At 53.3% G+C, this 23,344-nt stretch overlaps 2 protein-coding genes and 1 pseudogene across 11 annotated transcripts in view; all 3 read left to right on the plus strand.

Moving 5' to 3' along the window:
• Positions 1–6,119, plus strand: part of ZC3H4 (zinc finger CCCH-type containing 4) — a 40,627-nt gene extending 34,508 nt beyond the window's left edge. For 9 of the 10 annotated variants that reach the window (XM_059153166.1, XM_059153168.1, XM_059153172.1 and 6 more), the window contains 2 exons: positions 2,102–2,353; positions 3,553–6,119. In XM_059153166.1, the coding sequence (XP_059009149.1) occupies positions 2,102–2,353; positions 3,553–5,072 (1,772 nt within the window). In that variant the 3' untranslated portion in view covers positions 5,073–6,119. The remainder of the gene's footprint in view (positions 1–2,101; positions 2,354–3,552) is intronic. The other variant, XM_059153176.1, reaches the window with a different exon arrangement.
• Positions 6,120–17,937: 11,818 nt separating this feature from the next.
• Positions 17,938–18,119, plus strand: LOC131819050 (U4 spliceosomal RNA; annotated as a pseudogene).
• Positions 18,120–20,981: 2,862 nt separating this feature from the next.
• TMEM160 (transmembrane protein 160) lies at positions 20,982–23,341 on the plus strand. The gene is made up of 3 exons (XM_059152098.1): positions 20,982–21,224; positions 22,265–22,357; positions 22,992–23,341. The coding sequence occupies exons 1-3, from the start codon at positions 21,017–21,019 to the stop codon at positions 23,255–23,257; spliced, it is 567 nt and encodes a 188-aa protein (XP_059008081.1). The 5' UTR covers positions 20,982–21,016; the 3' UTR covers positions 23,258–23,341.
• The last annotated feature ends 3 nt before the right edge of the window (positions 23,342–23,344 follow it).

The following is a 23,344-nucleotide window of genomic DNA, read 5'->3' on the forward strand; positions in this document are numbered from 1 at the left end:
CTGCTGCTGCCACAGGGCGGCCGTGGTCCTTGCCTCAGCTGCACTGTAGTTGAGGGAACCAGACCGCAACGGGGAAGCTCATTTCAGCATCGATCGTTCCTCGAGAAAGCCTGGCAGGTGTTTGTGTTAGAGGGTGGGGCCAGACAGGTCAGGAGCGTTAGTAGATGGGAACAGTGTGGGGACAGTCGGCAAAGGCATCTGAAGAGGGGAGGAGGCCCAAGTGCAGAGCAGCCGCATAGCTAGGCGAGGGAAGTTGGGGGATCCAGGTCCCTGCATGAGACTCAGACGAGGTGGCCTCATGGGGAGAACACTAGGGAGCAGGCAGAGGCATTCAAGGGTGGCGGGTAGGAGCTGCAGTGGAGTCAGGGAAGCTTCTGGGCTGCTGTGGAATCTTCTGGGCAAAGGTGGTGGCAATGGGGCAGGAAGTGGCAGGGCTGGGCTTCATGGTGTGCAGATAGTGCCTGGGGGGGCCAGTGGGCCTCCTTGGACACGCACTATAGGGTGGGAAGGAGCTGGTGCTGCTGGGTCCTGGCTGGAGGCTTAGGCCATCCCGGTGCCAGGAGTCTGCTGGAGAGAGCCAAGCTGTGGTGGGTGGGGAGCACCCCACTTTGGCTGCCTTGTGAAGCAAGAGGCGCCCATCTGACCGCCGGGTGGAGATCTGGAAGGGCATCGGGGAGGTCCGCAAGCTGCGGCAGCTGCGGGGGCATCAGCGCCAGGAGCTGGAGCTTCAGAGCTGTTCTTAAATCCATGTAATAATGTATGTGGAAAAGGGTCTGGCTGTGGAGGGCAAGCACGTGCGCAAGCTGGTGACAGCAGGTGTCTCTAGAGTAACTCGCTCTAATTCCCGTATCAGGAAATCCACCCTTTTAAAGCATGTCACTCGGTGGTGTCTCCTGTGTTCGCAGTCGTTTAGCTTTCGAGGAATTCCTCAGGGCCGCATGCTGTGTGCAGGGGGACCTGGGGCCTTTGTTCTTAGGGCGTGCCAAGCTCTGCGCTGGGGGGCCGCCCAGCATAGGCTTGCCACCAAGTTCATGTGTCCCGAAGTTCAGGGGCTAAAAGGAGGTGACCTTTCACTTTCCGCTTTATATGCTTTGTGGATGAAATATTCACAAATCCTTTGAACCCTTTAAGTTTAACCTAAATTTCGGCACTGGCCACAGTCAGACTCTCGGGGGGATAGGACAGTGGTGGGCGAGTCATGCAGTGCAAGTACAGAACACTTCCTCACTGCAGAGCATCCTGGGAGGGGGCCGTGCTGAGCAGACCTCGTCTGTCTCAGTCTGTCTCAGCGAGAGCACACACACACACAGTCTCTGCGCACAGCTACCCTTCCTGGGCTCTCTTGTGGCTGGAGTTTGTGGAGGTCAGCGGCTGAGGCCAGGCACCTGCCCGCTCTCAGGAGTGAAGGCAGACCCTTCTGCCTTGTGCTTCCTAGATGCTGTGTGGGAGCAGCGCACTTAGGAACAGTGTGCGGAGCTCGGGGACCCAGAAAGGAAGGAGGGAGGAGGAGGAATCTGCCAGGAGCCTCTGGCTTGACCTATGGCCGTAGCCAGAGTTTGGTTATTGCCTTTTGTTTATAAGTCTTCGTTTGCCGTGGTTGAGCTTGTAAGATGAGCTCACTATGAGATGTGGTGTGTTTTTTTCCTGATTGTTACAAAGAAACCACAAAATGAATGCTCGTTGCCAGTAATTAGAAGAGGTCAGAAACGCGTGGGGTCAAAAGTGAAGAATCCATCCGCCCTCTCTCCCAAATCTCACCCCCAGAGGGACTGTTTCCTGTCTGTCTTCACAGCCTGTTCTTTGCGTTTTGTAAACATCTGTCTAACGTTCTGTCCTGTTTTCACTTCATGAGCATTTGCCCGCATTACTAAATTATGCTGTGAACCCCATCTTCAGGGGCTGCATCCTGGGTGGGGACACCCTCGTTGCCCACTCCGTTCCTTGCTGTTGGGCTTTCTGTGGGTGGTGGGGGGGAGGGACGGGCTACACATAATCACCCATCACCATTGGGGGTGGTTCACCAATGAGGGGCGCAGAGGGGGTTGGCGTTGGTGCCGCGAGGCCCTTCCCGACATGAACCCTCGGTTCTTCCCTGCCACAGAAGACTACGGGCACTACGAAGAGCTGCCGGGGGAGCCTGGGGAGCACCTCTTCCCCGAGCACCCTCTGGAGCCCGACAGCTTCTCTGAGGGAGGGCCCCCAGGCCGGCCGAAGCCGGGCGCCGGTGTCCCCGACTTCCTGCCCTCAGCCCAGAGGGCCCTGTACCTGAGGATCCAGCAGAAGCAGCAGGAGGAGGAGGAGAGAGCGAGGAGGCTGGCTGAGAGCAGCAAGCAGGACCGGGAGAATGAGGAAGGCATGTGTCCTCCCCAGGGGCAGGGGCGTCCCCTGACAGGCACAGGCCCCCCTGGGCCACTGTGCAGTGGAGAGGTGGGGGATGCCTAGGTGGGGTTTTGTGTTGGAAAGGAGCCTGTGGTCAGGGAGGACCCCTGCCCAGGGCCGTGAAGCCAGGCTGGGGCTTCTGCATTGCCTGTGCCCAAGAAAATTGGAAGTCAGGGCTGCCCTTTGTGTCTTGGGGGTCAGGAGAGACACTAATCCCGTAGAGGACGGAGGTGGGCTGGTCCCTGGAGGAGACAGCAGGATTTCTGATAGGATTTCCCTTCTGCGCCCTTTCAGAAGAGACTCAGAGTTGATGCTCACAGCTCCCCTTGCCCTAGACCACATTCTCAGGAAGTCAGCAGATGACAGCAAGTCGCTGACATAAACCAGTGATAATTAGCCGTCACAGCTGGCAGGTTGCTCGGTGCCACACCGCGGAACTGGTGGCATCCAGCCCAGTAGGAAATGGGGCTGACAAATGGTGTCTAGAACCAGGAGCCGGAGGCTGCATATGGCTTTTGTAGGAGCCTGGGAGCAGGTGGGGACAGTGGGAAGAGCGGACAGTGCCCTCCCTTGGTGGCTCCGGCTTCACCTACTTGGAAGGTTTCTGAGTCGGCCCACCAGGGCCCTGTCTCTTCCCAGCCGGTGACTGCCCTTCCCCGGGATGTGGTTAACGTTTTGAAGGGCCTGGGGGTCAGTGTCCGTGGGCCCTGAGTGCAGCGAGAGTGGAGTCAGTGGTAGCTGCTCCCAGGTACCCAAGGCTGGGCCTGCCATGCTGGGACCTCAGTCCACAGTGGGTGAGGATGAGGTGGCAGAGCCCTGGGCTAGGATTCTGAGCCCAGTCCCTGCTCTGCCCCCCATCTCGTGGCACTGTCCACACTTCTGCTTTCTGGTCTGTCAAATGGGCATGATAATAACATCACCTCCCGGGTGGTCGTGAGGATTACTAAGACAGCACTTAGAGCACTGCTGGCACGTGGTGAGAGGTCTAGAAACATTAGCCAGGGACCTGCCAGTCCCGGTGCTCCGCTGTTTGTGGCGGCCCGCGGAGGGAGGGGAAACTGAGGTTCTCAGAGGTAAGAGGCAGAGGAGCCACTCACCCAGAGGGCTGCTGTGGGGTCCAGGAGTGGTTGCCGCTGGTCACTCATGTTTCTCCTTCTCTCTGTTCTTTCTTAGGTGACACTGGGAACTGGTACTCCAGTGACGAGGACGAGGGCGGGAGCAGTGTCACTTCCATCCTGAAGACCCTGAGGCAGCAGACATCTAGCAGACCCCAGGCTTCCGTTGGGGACCTGAGCAACAGTGGGCTGGGGGATCCCCGCCTCCAGAAAGGACACCCCACAGGAGGCCGGCTAGCTGACCCTCGCCTCAGCCGGGACCCCAGACTCACCCGCCATGCCGAGGCTTCCACTGGGTCTGGCCCAGGAGACACAGGGCCCTCCGACCCTCGGCTGGCTCGCTCCCTGCCCCCCCCAAAACCCGAAGGTGGCCTTCATTCCAGCCCTGCAGGCCCCAGCGGCACCAAGGGGTCTGGACCACCCCCTACGGAAGAGGAAGAAGGGGAACGGGCCCTGCGGGAGAAGGCCATGACCATTCCCCTGGACCCTCTCCCGGGGCATCCGCTGCGGGACCCGAGGTCACAGCTGCAGCAGTTCAGCCACATCAAGAAAGATGTGACCCTGAGCAAGCCGAGCTTTGCTCGCACTGTGCTCTGGAACCCCGAGGACCTGATCCCTCTGCCCATCCCCAAGCAGGACGCGGTGCCCCCTGTCCCTGCGGCCCTGCAGTCCATGCCCACCCTGGATCCCAGGCTGCACCGTGCCACTGCCACGGGGCCCCCCAACCCCCGACAGCGCCTGGGCACCTCCACAGACTCCGGCGCACCCGGCTCCAACCTGCCTGACTTTGAGCTCCTCTCTCGCATCCTTAAGACAGTCAATGCCACGGGCCCCTCAGCGGCCGCGGGCTCCAGCGATAAGCCCAGTGACCCCCGAGTCCGGAAGGTACCCACTGACCCTCGGCTCCAGAAACCAGCAGACTCTGCTGCCTCCTCCCGGGCTGCTAAGTCTGGTCCCACCGAAGCTTCGTCTCCTGCCCGCAGCCCCAGTGGGGAGTCCTCCCCACCAGCCACCGCCCCCTACGACCCCCGAGTGCTGGCTGCCGGTGGGCTGGGCCAGGGCAGCGGGAGTGGGCAGAGCAGTGTGCTGAGTGGCATCAGCCTCTACGACCCCAGGACTCCCAATGCCGGGGGCAAAACTGCAGAGCCGGCTGCCGATGCGGGCGCCCAGCCCAAGGGCCCCGAGGGCAATGGCAGGAGCTCTGCCGCCAAGGCCAAGGAGCCCCCATTCGTCCGCAAGTCCGCCCTGGAACAGCCAGAGTCCGCGAAGCCCACTGCGGATGGGGGCGCTGCCACGGCCACGGACAGATACAACAGCTACAACCGGCCCCGGCCCAAGGCCGCTGCGGCCCCCACCGCCACCCCGGGCGCCCCGCCACCAGAGGGCGCCTCGCCCCAGCCCGGCGTGCACAACCTGCCTGTGCCCACCCTCTTTGGGACTGTGAAACAGACGCCCAAGACGGGCTCTGGGAGCCCATTTGCTGGCAACAGCCCAGCCCGTGAGGGCGAGCAGGACGCGGGGTCCCTGAAAGATGTTTTTAAAGGCTTTGACCCCACTGCCTCCCCCTTTTGCCAGTAGTGTTAAGCTGGAGTCAAGTGCTCCCTGCACCCCACCCTGCCCAGGGCAATATTGAAGGGCAGCAACCGGAGTTGAGAACTTGGGGGGCTCGGATGTTTTTTTTTTTCCTTATTTTTTTCCTCTCTCCATGTCTCTCTCGCTTTCTCTCTTTCTTTTTCTCTCTTTTCTTAATAGTACTTTCTTTACAACGTATAAATTGTATATAACCATTTTCAGTCCGTTCTGGTCAGTGCTGCGGGGCACCCAGGCTCCCACCAAGAAAACAGGCTCCTGCATGTAAACAGGTGTGAGTCCCCTGAGCCCCAGCCCCAGCTGGCACGTCCTCTGGCCTGGCTCAGTTCTCAGGGACTCTGTGAAGGCTGGAGCCCCAGTCTGGTGGCTGGGTGTCCAGTGGATTTTCTGGGCAAAGCTTGGCCCCTGCCCGCCCCTGAGGACAAAGGGAACTGTAGGTGTCAGAGGCACTGAACGCGGCTCGCCCCTGCCAGCGAGGAGAGATGAAGCCGAGACAGTGAGCAGGCCTGGCGTGGAAGCAGGTCCGGGTGCTTCTAGAACCCCATCCCTTGTACAGGGTGCAGGTCCTGACCACCTGCTTCAGGGACCGAAGGAAGGAGACGATGTGAGAGAAAGGCAGAGCCCTTGGAAGCTGCCTGGGCCGGGAGAAGCAGAGGTGCCTGCTCCTGTCTGCTGCGGATCCGCACTCCGGCCTCCCCGCTGCCGTCCGTCCAGAGTTCGTCCTCAGATCCACACCCCCCACCCGCATCAGAAGACTCCAGGGTGAGAGATGGACCTGGAGGTGGCAGGGCTGGTGCGGGGCGGCCTGCCCGCAAAGCTGCCTCCAGGGGGGCAGGCTCCGCAGACTGCGTGTTTTCTGTCAGTATTAGCCTCCTGTCTTGTCCCGTCCCGTTGCGGTCACGCCTCCTCCCCTCAGGCTGGGGGTCTTTCTTGGTCCTCAGGAGCCAGAGCACCCAGTGTGCTGGCCCCAGCCCCTCGGATAGCTCACGGATCCGTGGCGTGGCCGCTCCCCCAAGGCTGCCGACAGGGAGCCCCAGGTGGTTCGTTCTTGGCAAAGTGTTTCCGCTCCCTGCTTGCTTTGAACCTCCTTGCACCGTGTTTAACTTAGAGTCCGTGGTTTTGGCGTGTTTGGTTTTCTTCCCAGCTGACAAGTACGTGGGTTCAGAGGCGTGTCACGGTGTTGGATTTTGAGGGCTTGAGGAAAGGGCAGGAGACTAGCCAGGGCAGTGGGGGGTCTTGCCGGGCTCTCTCCGGGAGTGAGCGCAGCAGGACCCCTGCTTGCAGGTGGAGGGTGTGGAACCAGAAACCTGCATCCCGCTTCCCTCCTCCGGCTGAGCCGGGGTGGGAGCAGATACGTCAGCACTGGGTTCTCCCACCTGCCCCAGGACCCTGGCTGAGGCCACTTGAGTAGAAGCAGGGCCCGCTGTCTCTTGCCTTTTTCTCATCCCATCACTGCACCCACCTTGCTTAAGGCCCCGCCTATTCCTTGTTAATAAGGAGGAAACCTGATGACCCAGCTGAAGGGTTTCCCTTCCCACCTCATTGCGGTGGGAGGTGAGTCAGGTTCTTAGACCAAACCCCTCTCCCCGGAAAAAGAAAAAAACAGTCGTTGAGTTTGGGGCCGGAAGCTAGGGCCAGAGAAGGCAGCCCACAAGGTCAGTGCGCCGTGATCAGGTTGGTTTGGTTTGTCTCTGTCTTTTTGGTTTTTGTTGTTTTTAAACAATCATTAGTGAGATTTTTCTTCAGCCACCCGTGTTGGCCTTGAAGCAAAGGGCTGTAGCCCTGGATGTTTGTAAAAATAAGAATACACAGTGTGGCTGTGGGTTGTTTTTTTTTCCCCCTCCCTCCTTTGAAAATTTTCTTTTGTAAAAGCAAAATTAAATACTTTTTTAAAACCGAAATCTGTGGATGAAATAGACGCTGGAGCCCTCCTGTCGGAATATTCAGCCTAAGAACCTCATGGGACTATGAATTCCCCCGAAATTTCCATTTGCCATCAGGCCAAGCTTTTAAAAACAAAATGTTCTCTAACCAGGATTGTAACAAAAGTGTAAATACTACTTCAGAGTTGAGAGTTGATGGTGCAAATATGTATATAGCGTACTGTATTTTTACAATGATCATCGCATGACTGTCCCAGCTCCCTTTTTGTACTCCTTATCTGTCTTCCAGAAATGTCACCTGCCCTTTCTCCTGTGGTCTCTTAATCCAATAATTGTATTACTGCCATTAAAGGATGCAGTTATTTTAAAAATTCCCGCGGTCTTGCCTCTCCATGCTGCCCGCCCCATCCCTCGCCCCCAGGATGAAAAACCCTGGATCTACTCTCTCGGTGGCCAGCCCCTGGGTGACATTCATGATGACACCGGGGGATCGGGGCCTCCAAACAGCTTGCACTTAGGATTGGAACCTGCCTCCCAGAGTTTCCAAGCTCCCACTCTGGGCCAGTGTCAGCACTCAGAGTCATAATGGTGAGCGCCACGGAAGGGGTCGGTGGCGAACAAGCAGGGCAACTGGGCCGACTGCCAGGGAGCCCTGACCCCTACAGACCGGACGTGTGTGTCTCCTCAAAATTCAGACGTTAACACACCGATGCCCCCATCGCACCCCGTGCCACCGTGTTAGGAGGTGAGGCCTCTGGGAGGTGGTGAGGTCGGGGGGTTGGAGCCCTTGTGCTGGTCGCCAGTATAAGCTGGTAAGCTCTTAAGTTCATGTCCACATTTCAGGATGCGATCTTTGAATTTCTCCCCATTCATCCGTATTGAGTGAGTTGGTGATTTCACCTGCAGCTCAAAACTCCCGACTCGGCTGGCTTAAACAGCCGGGAGTTTGGCACCTTAGCGAGAAGGTCAACAGGGCAGTTCCGGGGTGGGTCACTTTGGAGGGAACTTCAGTCACACAGGTTTGGGCTGACGTTCATACTGCTGGTCGTGCCCTCCTGGTTGCGATTTGGCAAGGGCACCTCTGCCTCACCCTGCCAAGTGCAGAAGCCAGGAAGGAACTCTCCCGGCTTCCTCGTGAGCAAGGGAGCACTTCTGGAAACCCCTCAGCACACTTCTTGTCTGGTCTCGTCCGCCCTCCCTGGTTGGTTGCCGGCAAGGGGGACACTGGAGTCTCACATTCTGTGCTTGATCAAAGATCCGGCATCCTGAGGCCAAGCACATGAACACCCGCGTGGCTTGCAGTGCCGGGAAGGCACGGGGGTTGAGAGCCGCAGTGGTGACGCAGCCAGCAGCCGTGTGGTGGGCGGCCCTGGGCTCCAGCAGAGGCAACGTGCTGGCTGGGGCAGGGACCTGCACCCAGGAGGCTGGCAGGTCCTGAAGAGCCTTGAAGGCGTTGCTGCAGACATGGGCAGGGAAGAGCGTGGAGAGTACGCAGTCGAGTAAGGACCAGACTGGAGGCTAGAACCTTCCTTCCAACAGGGGTGTGGGAAATGGATTGGCTGGGACGAGATGGGGGTGCAGGGAGCCTGGTGGGAAGACAAAGCAAGAGGAGTAGGGGGCTGGGAAACCAGAGGACCCGAGACTCAGGGTGTAGGTAGGAATTGGTACAGTGACACATGAAGGATGACAGAGATGGGGGGTCGGAGAGCAGGTCTGAGCAGCCCAGTGGAGGGCAGCTCCCTCACTGAGATGGCGCTGGGGAGGATGAGGTGTTCTGGGTCAAGGCTGTGGGGGGGCCCCTGCATAGAGTTGGTTGACAACTCGAGGGTAGAGCCCTGAGTGTCACTGTTGGAAAGAAAAACAGAGCCTGAGAACAGAAGGGGCCTGTGAGCATCGGCCGGTGAGTGAGGCCAAGAGCCATGTTGAGAACCTTCTACTTCCAAGATGACTGGGGCTTCGGGATTGGCACCTGTGCCAGTGCCCTCGGGCACCTGACCCGACCCACCGCCCAGGCTCTACAGGTGTGCACGTGGGCCTATACTTGCTTTGTCAGAGGCTTGGCCATCTGCTCATCCGTCTCCACCCACAGAACACAGCCCCGCAAATCCTACAGCGTGTGTGTCATCAACCAGAGTTCAGAATTCACATTCCTTTTTTTTTTTTTTTTTTTTTTTAAGGTGCAATTCCCATATCATGAAATGCATAGAACTTCCATGTACACTCGTGGAGCTTTGAGAAATGCATTCAACTGTGTCCCCCAAACCCCAATGAATACAGAGAAAGTTCCCTCACATTCCCTCCTGGTCAGTCCCAGCACCGAGCCCCAGGACAGGAGACTGCAATTATTTACTTGCTCCCCCTGCTGAGGGACCTTTGGGGCTGCTCTGGATACAGCTGCTGAACACGTTTGCGGGAGGCCCCGGTGTGACCATAGGTGTTCATTTCTCAGGTAAATACTTAGGAGTAAGGAATCAATGTTTAGTTTTATAAGAAACTGCCAGACTTCCAAATCAGTTGTACCAGTTTTTGTTCTCACCAGCGGTGAATGAGAGTTCTGGTTGCTCTATATCCTTGCCAATCCTTCCCATATAGATTTCTAATATTTATCTATTTAATTGAGGTGAAATTCACATAACATAAAATTAAACATTTTTTTAAAACTTTGTAAAGCCTAACCTTTTTATTTTATTATTTTTTTTAAGATTTCATTTTACTTGAGAGAGAGAAAGAGAGAGAGAGAGAGAGAGAGAGAGAGAAAGCATGAGACAGGAGAAGGTCAGAGGGAGAAGCAAACTCCCCATGGAGCTGGGAGCCGGATGCGGGACTCAATCCTGGGACTCCAGGATCATGACCTGAGCCAAAGGTAGTTGCTGAACCAACTGAGCCACCCAGGCACCGCTAAAAAGATTTTTTTTTTGAAGTAGGCTCTGCGCCCAGCATGGAGCCCAACGCAGGGCTTAAACTCACAACCCTGAGATCAAGACCTGAGTTGATAGGACGCCTGGATCGCTCAGTCGTTAAGCAACTGCCTTCAGCTCAGGTGAAGATCCGGGGGTTCTAGGATCGAGCCCCATGTTGGGCTCCCTGCCGGCGGGAAGTCTGCTTCTATCTCTCCCACCCGCCCTGCTTGTGTTCCCTCTCTCCCTGTCCAAAAAATAAAATCTTTTAAAAAGTCCTTTTCCGGGGCGCCTGGGTGGCTCAGTGGGTTAAGCCTCTGCCTTCGGCTCAGGTCATGATCTCAGGGTCCTGGGATCGAGCCCCTCATCGGGCTCTCTGCTCAGCCGGGAGCCTGCTTTCCCCCTCTTCTCTCTGTCTGCCTCTCTGCCTACCTGTGACCTCTGTCAAAATAAATAAATAAAATCTTTAAAAAAAAAAAAAAAGTCCTTTTCCTGGGGCGCCTGGGTGGCTCAGTGGGTTGACCCTCTGCCTTCAGCTCAGGTCATGATCTCAGCATCCTCGGATCAAGCCCCACATCAGGCTCTCTGCTCAGCGGGGAATCTGCTTCCCCCTCTCTCTCTGCCTGCCTCTCTGCCTACTTGTGATTCTCTCTTTGTCAAATAAATAAATTAAAAATCTTAAAAAAAAAAGTCATTTTCCTGACCATCACAGGATCATCCCTTACTCATAAACAAGGTTCCACCAGAGATGAGACGCAAACATCAAATAATATCCATAGGAACGCTTTACTGAATGTTTGCAAGAGACGCACCCGCTGCGGGTAGATGAGCTGCTTTCTCTCTCACTGGTGTTTCCCATGTTGTGAGTCTGGTGAGGAACTCTTAATACTATGAAACCTTTTCTTTTTTTTCTTTTTTTTTTTTTTTTGGTTAAGATTTGGAGTTTATTTGTTGTGTTAGTGAGGATGGACAAGGTTCTGCTGCGGAAATTCAAACTTGCAAATCTCAGTGGCTCATTCCTGGAGCAGCCAGAAACTCCGCTAGTAGCAAGACTAAGGAAGGGACCCAAGCTCCCTGAGGCTCCGCCCCTGGGACCACTCTACAGTGGGGAGAGAAGATGGAGGTTTGCCCCAGTCCTTAAATGCTTCTTCTCCAAGGCCATGGATTTCACCTCTGTTGTTTTTCTTTTTCTTTCTTTCTTTCTTTCTTTCTTTTTTTTTTTTTTTTTTAAGATTTTTGTTTATTTGACAGACAGAGAGAGAGAGAGCACAAGTAGGCAGAGAGGCAGGCAGAGAGGGAGAAGCAGGCTCCCTGCAGAGCAGAGAGCCGGATGTGGGGCTCGATTCCAGGACCCCTGAGATCATGACCTGAGCCACAGGCAGAGGCTTTAATCCACTGAGCCACCCAGGCGCCCCACCTCTGTTGTTTTTCATTGGCTAAAGCGAGTCATGCGGCCTGCTGAACTTCCAGGAGAATGGGGAGGTTCTGTTCTGCTGTGGGGTCAGGAGGCGGACAGCTGGGGCTACTTGGAGACCAGCACTAAAGTCTCCCGCACCAGCGTTCCCAGGTTCTGCCAGGCGTCCCTCCTGGTTTGCAGGGGCCACGCCACGGGCTGCAGTAGCCAGCTGAGGAAGGTCCCTATCCACTGTCTGCCACCGCAGGGAGCCCCACTCCCTCAAGACCTGAAGGGTTGAAATTCACCCCTACATTTGCATGGAGGCCAGGCCCCCCATAGCCCGCCCCAGCCAATGAGTGATTAGAGTGGGCATGGGGTTGCGGTGGGTGGTTGGGTCCCAGCTGCAGCCACAGGGAGAGAAGGCAATCCTGCCTCTTGGCTTCTAAAGGCGCTAATCCTACGTGGTCGAGGCCCCACCCTACTCCTTCCTCACCTCCTTAAAGCCTCGTCTCCAAATTCAACCACACGGAGGGCTAGGCCTACAGCGTCCGAGTCAGGGGAGGACACAATCCAGTCCATCGCACCTACTCTGGATTCCCGTATCCCCAATAGATGATTTGGTTTCGTTTCGGTTTTTGGTTTTGGTTTTTTTTAATATTTTATTTATTTATTTGACAGACAGAGATTACAAGTAGAGAGGCAGGCAGAGAGAGAGGAGGAAGCAGGCTCCCTGCAGAGCAGAGAGCCCGATGCGGGGCTCGATCCCAGGACCCTGGGATCATGACCTGAGCCGAAGGCAGAGGCTTTAACCCACTGAGCCCCCCAGGCGCCCTCGTTTCGTTTTTAAAGATTTTATTTATTTATTTGAGATAGAGCGCCAGAGAGAGAGCACAAGCCGGTGCGGAGGGGCAGAGGCCGAGGGAGAACTAGGCTCGTCACTGAGCACAGAGCCCCACGCGGGGCCTCGATTCCAGGACCCCCAGGGGTCATGACCAGAGCACAAGGCAGACACCCAACCGACTGAGCCACCCAGGCCCTCCGCACCCGACAGATGATGTGAAAGGTAAAATCTCTTACACAGTCTTTCTTATTTCTTCTGGCGGTTACTCCGTTTCCCTCTTTTTAAAAAATTAATGTTGACATTTTAAAAAGAATTTATTATTGTTTGAGAGAGGGCGCAAGCAGGGGGAAGGAGAAGCAGGCTCAGCAGGGAGCCCAGGCGGGGGCCTGGGCCTAAATCAGATCCCAGGAACCCGGTGTCATGACCAGAGCCTCAGCCCCACTGAGCCTCCCAGGTGCCCCTGTTTCTCTTAAAATATGTCAGCTTTAGGTGTTTTCGGCCAACTTCTCCCTTCCCTCTTCCTTACTTTCTTCAGGTTGGTCTTGTAATTTTTTTTTTTAAGATTTTATTTATTTATTTGACAGACAGAGATCACAAGTAGGCAGAGAGGCAGGCAGAGAGAGAGGGAAGCAGGCTCCCCGCGGAGCAGAGAGCCCGACGTGGGGCTCGATCCCAGGACCCTGAGATCATGACCTGAGCGGAAGGCAGCAGCTTAACCCACTGAGCCACCCAGGCGCCCCTGGTCTTGTAATTTTACCTGCTGTGACACACTCTGTTGCTCATTCTCTCAACAAACCCCACCCACTAGAATGTTCTGTAGGGATGGAAATGGTTTCTCTCCTTGTTGTCTTACAGGGCAGCCTCTGGGCACATATAACCACTAAACACCTACACCCCGCCCTGGATTTTACTTTTTCACTAATGTGAGTTTATTTTTTTTTTTTTTTTTTAAAGATTTTATTTATTTACTTGAGAGAGAGACAGTGAGAGAGAGCACGAGCGAGGAGAAGGTCAGAGAGAGAAGCAGACTCCCCATGGAGCTGGGAGCCCGATGCGGGACTCGATCCCAGGACTCCAGGATCATGACCTGAGCCGAAGGCAGTCGTCCAACCAACTGAGCCACCCAGGTGTCCCACTAATGTGAGTTTAAATTTAAGTGAAGGCACATGCGCCCAGCGGCTGCCATGGTGGACAGTGCTGCCCTAAACCCTAGATACAGCCCAGGACTTTCCACTTGTTAAAAGGATCAGTTACAAATCACTCCCTTTCCTTTCCTCTCCAGTCCTCCCGTCTGCTGTCACCCGTATTCATGCTCAGGCTTGGTAACTGTGTTTGCTGCTGTAATAAATTTGCACAAATTTAGGGGCTTAAAAAGAATGCAAATGCATTCTCTTATAATTCTGAAGATCAGGGGCGCCTGGGTGGCTCAGTGGGTGAAGCCTCTGCCTTCAGCTCAGGTCATGGTCCCAGGGTCCTGGGATCGAGCCCCGCATTGGGCTCTCTGCTTGGTGGGAAGCCTGCTTCCCTCTCTCTCTGCCTGCTTCTCTGCCTACTTGTGGTCTCTGCCAAATAAATAAAATCTTTTAAAAAATAATTCTGAAGATCAGAAATCTGAAATCAAAGTGTCAGCAGGTTGTGCTCTTCCTGGAGGGTTCGGGGGGACAATTAATTTCTTTGCCTTCTCCTCCAGCTTTGAGAATCCTTCTGCAGTGCTTGGCTCCAGGTCCATTCCTTACGATCCTCTAACCACTGGCTCCTGTACTCACATCTGCTATTTACTGATTCTCCTGCCTCCCTCTTCTGAAAGTCTCTCTAGCGCACACCCTAATTCCTGGAACCCAAGAATGCTATATTGCTTTGCAAAAGGAAATTTGCCAGTGTGGTTAAGGGTTGTGAGATGGGGAGATGATCCTGCATTTTCTGGGTGGGCCGGAGGTCGTCACAGGGCTGCTCATAAGAAAGGCAGAAGTGGGGCGCCTGGGTGGCTCAGTTGTTAAGCATCTGCCTTCAGCTCAGGTCATGATCCTGGGGTCCTGGGATCGAGTCCCACATCAGGCTCCCTGCTCACCTGGAAACCTGCTTCTCCCTTTCCCACCCTCCTACTTGTGGTCCCTCTCTTGCTGTGTCTCTTTCTGTCAAATAAATAAATAAAATCTTTAAAAAAAAGAAAGAAAGAAAGAAAAGAAAAGAAGGAGGCAGGAGATCAGAGTGGTAGGCTGGGAGTTCCAGCCTCTAGAAAGAGACCGCAAGCCAAGGAAAGCAGCCACCCTTCGGCCCCTGCTTCCCACTGAAACCCCAAAGAACGGAAAGCAGGTAATTTCTACATGTGTGTTCATAGCAGCATTATTTTTTTTAAAGGTTTTATTTATTTATTTGTCAGAGTACAAGCAGGGGGAGCAGTGGGCAGAGGCAGAAGGAGAAGCAGGCTCCCTGCTGAGCAAGGAGTCCAATGTGGGACTCGATCCTGGAACCCTGGGATCATGACCCAAGCCAAAGATAGATGCTTAACTGACTGAGCCATACCAGCGGCCAGCAGCATTATTTATAAGAGTCAAAGAATGGAAACAACCCACAGGGCCATCTACTGATGAATGGACAAACAATGTACTATATTCCTAGAAGGGAATATAATTCTGCTGAAACAAGGAATGAAGCCTGGACCTGTGCTGCAACATTAAAACTTGAAAACATTAAGCTAACTGAAATAAGCCAGACACAGAAGGCTGCATTTTGTAGAATTGCATCTCCCTATGAAGTGTCCAGAACAAATCCACAGAGACAGAAAAAGATTAGTGTTTACTGGGAGGAGGGGGTAGGGGGAGGGTGGTTGTAGGGAGTTTTCTTTTCTTTTTTTAAAGGATTTCATTTAGGGGCACCTGGGTGGCTCAGTGGGTTAAGCCTCTGCCTTTGGCTCAGGTCATGATCTCAGGGTCCTGGGATGGAGCCACTCATCCAGCTCTCTGCTCAGCGGGGACCCTGCTTCCCTTCCTTTCTCTCTCTGCCTGCCTCTCTGCCTACTTATGATCTCTGTCAAATAAATGAAATCTTTTTTTTTTTAAGATTTTGTTTATTTATTTGACAGATAGAGATCACAAGTAGGCAGTGATAAGAACTATAAGGTATCTAGGAGTTAATCTAATGAAGAAGGCACGAGAACTTTCTGGAGATGTCAAATTAAAAAAAAAAAAGAATCTGAGTCGAGGAGAAGTTTTATTCAAATTTTAATCAAAAAGACCATATTAGAGCATGTGACTCTTGATCTTGGGGTGGAAGTCCGAGCCCCATGCAGAGAGTGGAGGTTACTTAAAGATAAAATCTGTAAAAATAAATAGAGAAAGAAAGAAAGACAGACAGACATAGCACCACCGTGGGGAGGCTGCTCTGACCTCCGAGGTCTGCAAGTATGTCCAAATCAAAGAGAAAAGGGCATTGCTTTCCTCTGGCAAGTGGGGTTTGTAGTAGATGAAGCTGCGTATGTGAGGGGAAGTAGTAAGCAACGGGGTTTGACAGGAAATGTGTCCTCCTGTGGTCAGCCGGTCTCAGGAGAAGCTGATCAGCATTTCAGTTGGGAGGATGGGCTGTTTGGGGCCTGGGGTAGGGAGAGGAGGGAGGGGGCAGCCTGACTCAGGGTTGGTCAGGGCAAGACAGACGGGTGACCCGTGCACACGGGCGCAGAGAGGAAATGCTAGAGTTGTGTGTCAGGGCTTAAAGGGAACCCGAATAAATGCTGGATGGTTGGGTCATGTGACCTGCCTTATCCTTCCGCTCCAGACGTAAAATGTCCTGCCACAAAACCTAAGGCTTTATCCAGCTCTCCCCACCCCCCACTTCATTGTTGTGGCCCCCGTTGGAACAGTGTCTGATATCCGGGGTCAGCTCTTCATAAAAATATGTTCTTTAAAAATTTTTTTAAAATTATTTATTTATTTGATAGACGAGATCGCAAGTAGGCAGAGAGGCAGGCAGAGAGAGAGGGAAGCAGGCTCCCCGCCCAGCAGAGACCCCGATGCGGGGCTCGATCCCAGGACCCGGAGACCATGACCTGAGCCGAAGGCAAAGGCTTTAACCCACTGAGCCACCCAGGCGCCCCCCAAAATTTTCTTTATTGAGATGTAATTGACATCTAGCATTGTGTAAGGAAGGTAGAACAATTTGATTTGGTACATAATTGTGTGTATGTATACATAGATACACACAATTATATACAATGTTGTAATAGGATTACCCCTGGAGCCTTAGCTAACACCTCCATCATGCCACATAATTGCCATTTATTTTTTGTGGTGAGTCCCCATATATTCTGTAAAAGGATCCCAATGCCTGGTCATCCCTCCCATCTGCAGATACACCTGCATTGGTCTGGGGTGAGGCTGGAGCGTTAACGTCTAAGGCTCCTGGACAGTCATGTATGAGAACGACTAATCAAATCCCAAGTGCAGAGGCAGCCGGCCAACACTCTGATCTGTCTCTTTAAGGAGGATTTGTTTTCTCTGCCTTGACCCCTTGCTGTCGTTCATTTTTCTCTCCCTTCTCATCAGCCTAAACCATTCCATGAGCCAAGAATGTGAGAAATGTGTCTCAAGTATTTTCAGTTCCACTTAATCCCCTTTAATGCTTAGGGTTCACTGCCAGTAGCCAGGCTGTTCCAGCCCATTTAAACTCCCTCCCAACTTTAACCCCCTCCAGAGTTCCCAGCTGGCCTCCCTCTCCTTAAAGTCCAGGCTCTTCTCAGTGGGAGTTGAAGGAGCAGGTGAGGAGCAGCCTGGCCCAGCAGGTCTCGGAGCCAAGATTCCAGAGGGTGATGGAAAGCTATGGAAGGGTTTCAGCTGGGGAGAGACATCTTTAGATGTTCATTTAAAATAGCCTCTGGTGGGGCTCAGTGGGTTAAGTGTCCGACTCTTGATTTTTGGCTCAGGTCATGATCTCAGGGTCGTGGGATCAAGCCCTACGTCAGGCTCCATGCTCAGTGGGGAAATCTGTTGGAAATTCTCTCCCTCTGCCCCTCCCCCAGTCCTGCACACTGTCTCTCTCTCTTTCTCTCTCAAACAAATCTTTAAAAAAAAAATCCTCTGGCTTCTAAGTCTTTTTTTCCACTGAGTAGTCAGCACCACATTCTACAGACGAACGTCAGGCTATGCTACCACCCAGGTCAGAATGTCCGACTGGCTCTCATCACACTTAGCATAAAATAGGAAGCCTTCAACATGGCCCCTGAGATACCAAGCATCCACCTCATCTGTCTCTTACTGTTTTGTCCCCTCTCCCCTTGCTCACTTTGCTCCAGCCACACAGGCCCCCCAGCACTTCCTCCAGCATGTCAAACACACTGCAGCCGCAGGGCCTTTGCACATGCTAAAGCCCTCCTCCTCCTCTTCACCTCATAGAGGACTCCTTGTCACTCTAATGGCTACTCCAATGTCACATCCTCAAAACTCAGCAGCTTAAGATAAGAAACATGTATTATTGCCCATAGTTTCTGTGGATCAGGGAGTACCCACAGGAGTAGCTTAGCTGGGTGGTCTTGCCTTGGGACTTCTCATGAGGTTCAGGCCAGGGCTATGGTCGTCCAAGGACCTGACAGGGCCTAGAGGAATCTTCCAAGGAGGTTCACTCATGTGGCTGGCAAGCTAGTGCTGGCCATTGGCTTCTCCACAAGGCTGCTTGGGTGTTCCACAACATGGCAGCTGGCTTCCCACAGAGAAGGTGATCCAAGAGAGCATGGCGGAAGTGGCAATGTCTTTTATGACTCAGCCGTGGAAGTTACAGTCGGTCATTTACACAGTGTTCCCTTGGCCACACAGAGCAGTCCTGATTGGATGTGAAAGGAAACCACACAAGCTTTGCGCAGTGGCAGTATCGTAGCCAATGAGGTTTATCCGAGGCGCGATTATTGCTAATTGAAAGGAAACCACACAAAATGTAAAGATGGCTGACATCCTCCTAGAGGCTGGCTCTCATAGACTTTTGTCATTCTCTCCCTCATCACCTTGATTAATTTTCTGCATGGATTTAACATTTCCTGGATTATATTAATTATTCCTTTGTCTCCCTTGCCCAGTGTTGTCATGCCCATAGGGGCCGGGACACGTCATTTTTCTGTCTAGTTCACAGCTATATCCTCAGTGTTTGTTTTGTTTTAGTTTAGAGAGAGATAGGGGGAAGGCAGAAGGAGAAGGAAAGAGAATCTTAAGCAGGCTCCATGCTGGACGTGGAGCCTGACAGGGGGCTTGATCTCACAAATCTGAGATCATGACTGAGCTAAAATCAAGAGTCAGACACTTAACAGACTGAGCCACCCAGGTGCTCCCATATCCTCAGTTTCTTAAACAGAGCTCAGTACATAGTAGGTAATAAATATTTGCTGAAGTAATAAGTGGAGAATCTACCCTTAGGGGGTTCTGGAGACCAATAAGTGGGCTGGTTTCAGCTGTCCAGGTGAAAGATAGCAAGGTTTGAACTCAGGAAGGAAGGGAGAGAGAGAGATAGCTATTGATGGGGTCACTTCTCCTCTTGCAAGTTTCTGATCTCTTCCTGATACAATCCAACCTTTGTAGGGAGGTGGTGTGATCCTTTTTTTTTTTTTTTTTAAGATTTTATATATTGGGGCACCTGGGTGGCTCAGAAGTTAAGTGTCTGCTTTCAGCTCAGGTCATGATCCCAGGGTCCAGGATCAAGCCCTGCATCGGGCTCCCTGCTTGGTGGGGAGTCTGCTTCTCCCTCTTCCACTCCCCCTGCTCCTGTTCTCTCTCTCACTGTGTCTCTCTATCAAGTAAATAAATAAAATCTTAAAAAAAAAAAAAAAAGGAAAGGAAACCATTTCATGATGGTAAATAGTTGTTTATGTTCAGTCTTCTGCACTCACTGTAAGCTTTGCTGGGCTCCAGATTCTTTCTGTAAGCCTCTGATCATGCTTTATCTGGTCCATGCCTACTTGGAGTTCAGGTTTCAAATCAGGCACTCCCTTACTGACTCCATACCGAGGCTGGGTTAGGTAGCCTCTCTGGGCTCCTCTAGTCTCTTGGACTTTCCTAAGGATTTACTTATTTAGCATGTTTATTGCTTATTTTCTGCCTATCCCTCTAGAAAGGAAGCTCCTTGAGAGCAGGGAGTTTTCTAATCCATGAACATGGTATATCTCTTCACTTATTTAGATCTTCTTTAATGTGACTCAGCAGTGTTTTGTAGTTTTCAGTGTAGAAATCTTGCATATTTTTTTTTTAAGATTTTATTTATTTATTTGACAGACAGAGATCACAAGTAGGCAGAGAAGCAGGCAGAGAGAGAGGAAGAAACAGGCTCCCTGCTGAGCAGAGAGCCCAACACGGGGCTTGATCCCAGGACCCTGGGATCATGACGCAAGCCGAAGGCAGAGGCTTTAACCCACTGAGCCACCCAGGCGCCCCAAAATCTTGCATATCTTTTGTTAAAACATTTCTTAAGTATTTCTGGGTTTGATACTATTGTAAAGGAACTTATTTTCAATCTCATTTTGCGACTGTTTCCTGCTAGTTTGTAAACATAAAATTGATGTGGTTTTTTGTTTGTTTGTTTGTTTTTCAAGTAGGCTTTATGCTGTGTGTAGAGCCCAAAGCAGGGCTTGAACCTATGATCCTGAGATCAAGACCTCTGCTGAAATCAAGACTGAGTTACCCAGGCACCCCTATTTTGAAGATTTATATCCATGTAAAGCAAGAGCACAGCGTCTGTTACATGGTTCGTGCCCAACAAACATCAACTTGTATTATCTCACTTTTCCTTCCCTATAAAAGAGGGAACATTCTAGTTCGTAACTCCCAGGGTTACAATGAGAATTAAAGGATATCATGCACAGACTGTGCATAGCAGAATTTTTGGCACTGGGAAAGCCAGTGGTATCTATTTGTTTTTATTGTTTACCAAGTCCCCTACTTATATTGGGTTGGGGGCCATGGAGATGTTTCAGTCAAGGACCCAGTCCACTGAAAGCTCACAGCCTATTGGCAGAGACAGGTAAGTATAGAGATCATTACCACACAGTGTAGTAGGGAGATATACAAAGCTATGTGTGGACCCAGAGACAGAAGCTGACTGCTGAAATTTGCAGTGGGATCAGGTCCCTCCTGCCTCAGACATAAGTTTCAACTAGAAAGGAAACAGCAATTGTTTATCATAGGGAAAATCGGAAACAACTTAGGAACGAGGATCCCCTGTGGTACCTACGTATAATGCATCTGTATGAACCATTAAACTTAGTGCCATGGAAGGGAAGATGGGGATGGTTGGCTGGGGCGTGGGGTGAAAATTACTTTTCATTAGACCCTTTTCTATCTTTTGCATCTTGGACTGTGTTCAAAATAAGCAGTATTTTTAATGTAAGAAAGTATGCTGTGAAAAGTATTCAATGCCACCAATGTTCACGACTTATTGTTATGTGAAAAAAGTTAGTCAAATGACATCTCGTTTTACATTTACCTAGATAAAAAGGGCAGGAAATACAGCTAAGTATTAGCACTTACTTCATCAGTAGGATTAATTTTAAGTTTTACTTTCACTTCTAGACTCTTACAGATTTTTCTAAGATTCTACATTAAGCAGAGTTTTGTTTTGTTCTTGTTTATTGGCCATGAGAATTAAAGTTCTTAACAAAAACTACAACTCCCAGCAGACATCGTGTCCCCAGCTTCTGAAGACCTGCCTCTTAATGGCGCAATGTTCGCTGGGATTCGTAGTCCAGTAGCAGAAGCTAGGAGGGACGCGCAGTACCGGCACAGATGACAGAGGAGGAATCACCACGGTGTTGACCAATGGACAGTGGGGGCCAGCCTGAGTGATGTTCACAAACCCAAATGGTGAGCCAATATGCCTGAGTGACGTGTTCTTCAGCCTACGGATGGCCTATAGGGGCGGGGTGGTGAGCGGCAGCCGTAGTGCGAACCATGGGAGGCGGCTGGTGGTGGGCTCGGGCCGCCCGACTGGCCCGGCTCCGCTTCCGGGGGGCGCTGCTGCCGCCTCCACGGCCTCGGAGCGGGGGTGCCCGGGGGTCTTTCGCCCCCGGCCATGGCCCCCGCGCCGGGGCTTCGCCGCCCCCCGTGTCCGAGCTGGATCGTGCGGACGCCTGGCTCCTCCGGAAAGCACACGAGACAGGTCTGAGGCTGGGGTCGGTCACGGTGGGAGACGGGGTTCAGGATAGCCGAGCTGTCGGTGGGCGCGAGTGGGGGGTGGGGACAGGGCTCCTGCTGGAAACTGGGCTGGGGCTCCGGAGCGAGAAGGGCTTCCGTGTAAGCGCAGGGAAGTGCTTGCTGCAAGAGCGCAGTGTGTCCGCAAAGACGGGCTTGCAGATGGGATTGTATGTCCGGTGCAGTAGGGATCCAAGAGGTTAGTCGGGCTAGGACAGGCAGCCTTATAAGATTGCACTGCCTGGGGGAGAGAGGTGTCCAGAGAGCGTTAAGGGGTGGGGAGTTGCCTACTAGAGGGGTCCGTGTTGGAAGAGCCAGTTCAGCTTGGAGGTGACCACTCTGCATTAGGCGGGAGCGGGGATCCCCACGAGGAGGGGGCGAGTTCCCAATTGGAGGGAGGAACAACCAATAAAAGCAAAGCTCTGTGCTGATTGGAGGGCTGGGTGATCCAGGCTGCAGCGGGCGGGGCGTCCCGTGCAGAGAGGGTAGATAAGATGCTGGGGTAAGGGTGTGGGGTTTGTAACTCCCACCAGCCGGTTAGGGCCCCACAAGGGTCTTGAATGGATATAAATAACAAAGAAGGACAACGCAGATAGTTGATGTTGGAGGGACACTGAAGGGGGTGGTGGAGAGCGCCCTTAAGTGAGGGAACAGTTTGTCCTGGAGGGAGATGCACGTGTATGGGGGTGGGACATGGACCAGGGTGACCTCTTGGGATCTGCCTGCCCTCAGATTTAGGTCCTGCATTTTTGGTTCCTAGATGCTCCTCCAGATTCTAAAGACTGTCTTGGCTCTTTGGTGCTGCGGACTTTGGGAGAGAGGGCTCAGAGGGGACAGGAGCCGATAGTTTGGAGGAGGGGGATAAGGTTAGGTGGAGGGCTGCCAGGACTAGGCCGGGATCCGGGGTGGGATGACACGGTGGGATAACACTGGGCAGAATGGGGGTGGGGGCAGGGTTTGAGCTAATGCTGACTTCTTCCCCCCACCCCACCATTCCCCCTCCTGTAGCCTTCCTCTCCTGGTTCCGCAATGGCCTCCTGGCATCCGGCATCGGGGTCATCTCCTTCATGCAGAGTGACATGGGTCGGGAAGCTGCTTATGGTGAGTGCAGACCTCCACCCTGACCCCCCACTGGGGAGGTAGAGCCCCCATCTTCCCCAGTGGGTGTAGATCCCTCCCTGCCCCATCCCAGCCTGCCCGTAGTTAAGTGTAGAACCCCTCATTCTTTCCCCTGCCAGAGGCCACCTCCCCCACACTTGTGTTCACTTTCCACCCACCCACCCGTACTTCGAGGACACTGGATCACCGTCGTGGGTGCCCCCAGGGAGGGCTTTGGGTCCTTGCCCCCTCCTGACTTCTCAACGGAGTCCTGACTGAGCCCCTCATGTTGGCTCAGCCCCAGCCCAGTCCCACCGCCGCCCCACAGCTCTGTTTTTGCTCTCAGCCCAGCTCCCCACTCTTCCTCTGGTCCTGAAGCCCAGCTCCACATCCTAGACACCCCCTCTTGACACCTTCTCAAGCCCCTGAGCTTGGCTCTGTACTGACCCCTACCCTGACCTTGACTTTGTCCCATCCACTAACCCCACCTCAGTCTCCTGACCCAGCTCCGCCCCTGGGTAATCAGGTTCCCACACCCAGGCCCCCAGCCGCCCCACAGCAGGCAGCCCCTGCCTGGGAGCTCAGGCCCTCCCTCCTGCTGACTGTGCCCCTCCCCCCACCCTCTCCCCCTGCACAGGCTTCTTCCTGCTGGGCGGCCTGTGTGTGGTGTGGGGAGGCTCCTCCTACGTGGTGGGCCTGGCTGCACTGCGGGGACCCATGCAGCTGTCGCTGGGTGGTGCAGCAGCGAGCGTGGGGGCCGTGCTGGCCGTAGGCCTGCTCTGGGCTTGTGCCGTCGGCCTCTACATGGGTCAGCTGGAGCTGGACGTGGAACTGGTGCCCGAGGACGACGGGACAGCGGCTGCTGAAGGCCCCGATGAAGCAGGCCGCCCACCGCCAGAGTGAGTGGCTGGGCCACGGGGAATGGCCGGGCGCTGGACGGCCCGGGGGCCTGAGGACTGAGACATTAAAACCTGACCCTTCGCCGGCTCC

The sequence above is a fragment of the Mustela lutreola genome, chromosome 16 (assembly GCF_030435805.1).
Source record: "Mustela lutreola isolate mMusLut2 chromosome 16, mMusLut2.pri, whole genome shotgun sequence".
Classification (NCBI taxonomy): domain Eukaryota; kingdom Metazoa; phylum Chordata; class Mammalia; order Carnivora; family Mustelidae; genus Mustela; species Mustela lutreola.

Bases quoted from the DNA above. Each gene is read 5' to 3' on its own strand.
- TMEM160 (XM_059152098.1), top strand. From the start codon at position 21,017: ATGGGAGGCGGCTGGTGGTGGGCTCGGGCCGCCCGACTGGCCCGGCTC. The intron at 21,225-22,264 runs GTCTGAGGCTGG...CCCCTCCTGTAG, and splicing joins CCGGAAAGCACACGAGACAG to CCTTCCTCTCCTGGTTCCGC. The intron at 22,358-22,991 runs GTGAGTGCAGAC...CCCCCTGCACAG, and splicing joins GGGTCGGGAAGCTGCTTATG to GCTTCTTCCTGCTGGGCGGC.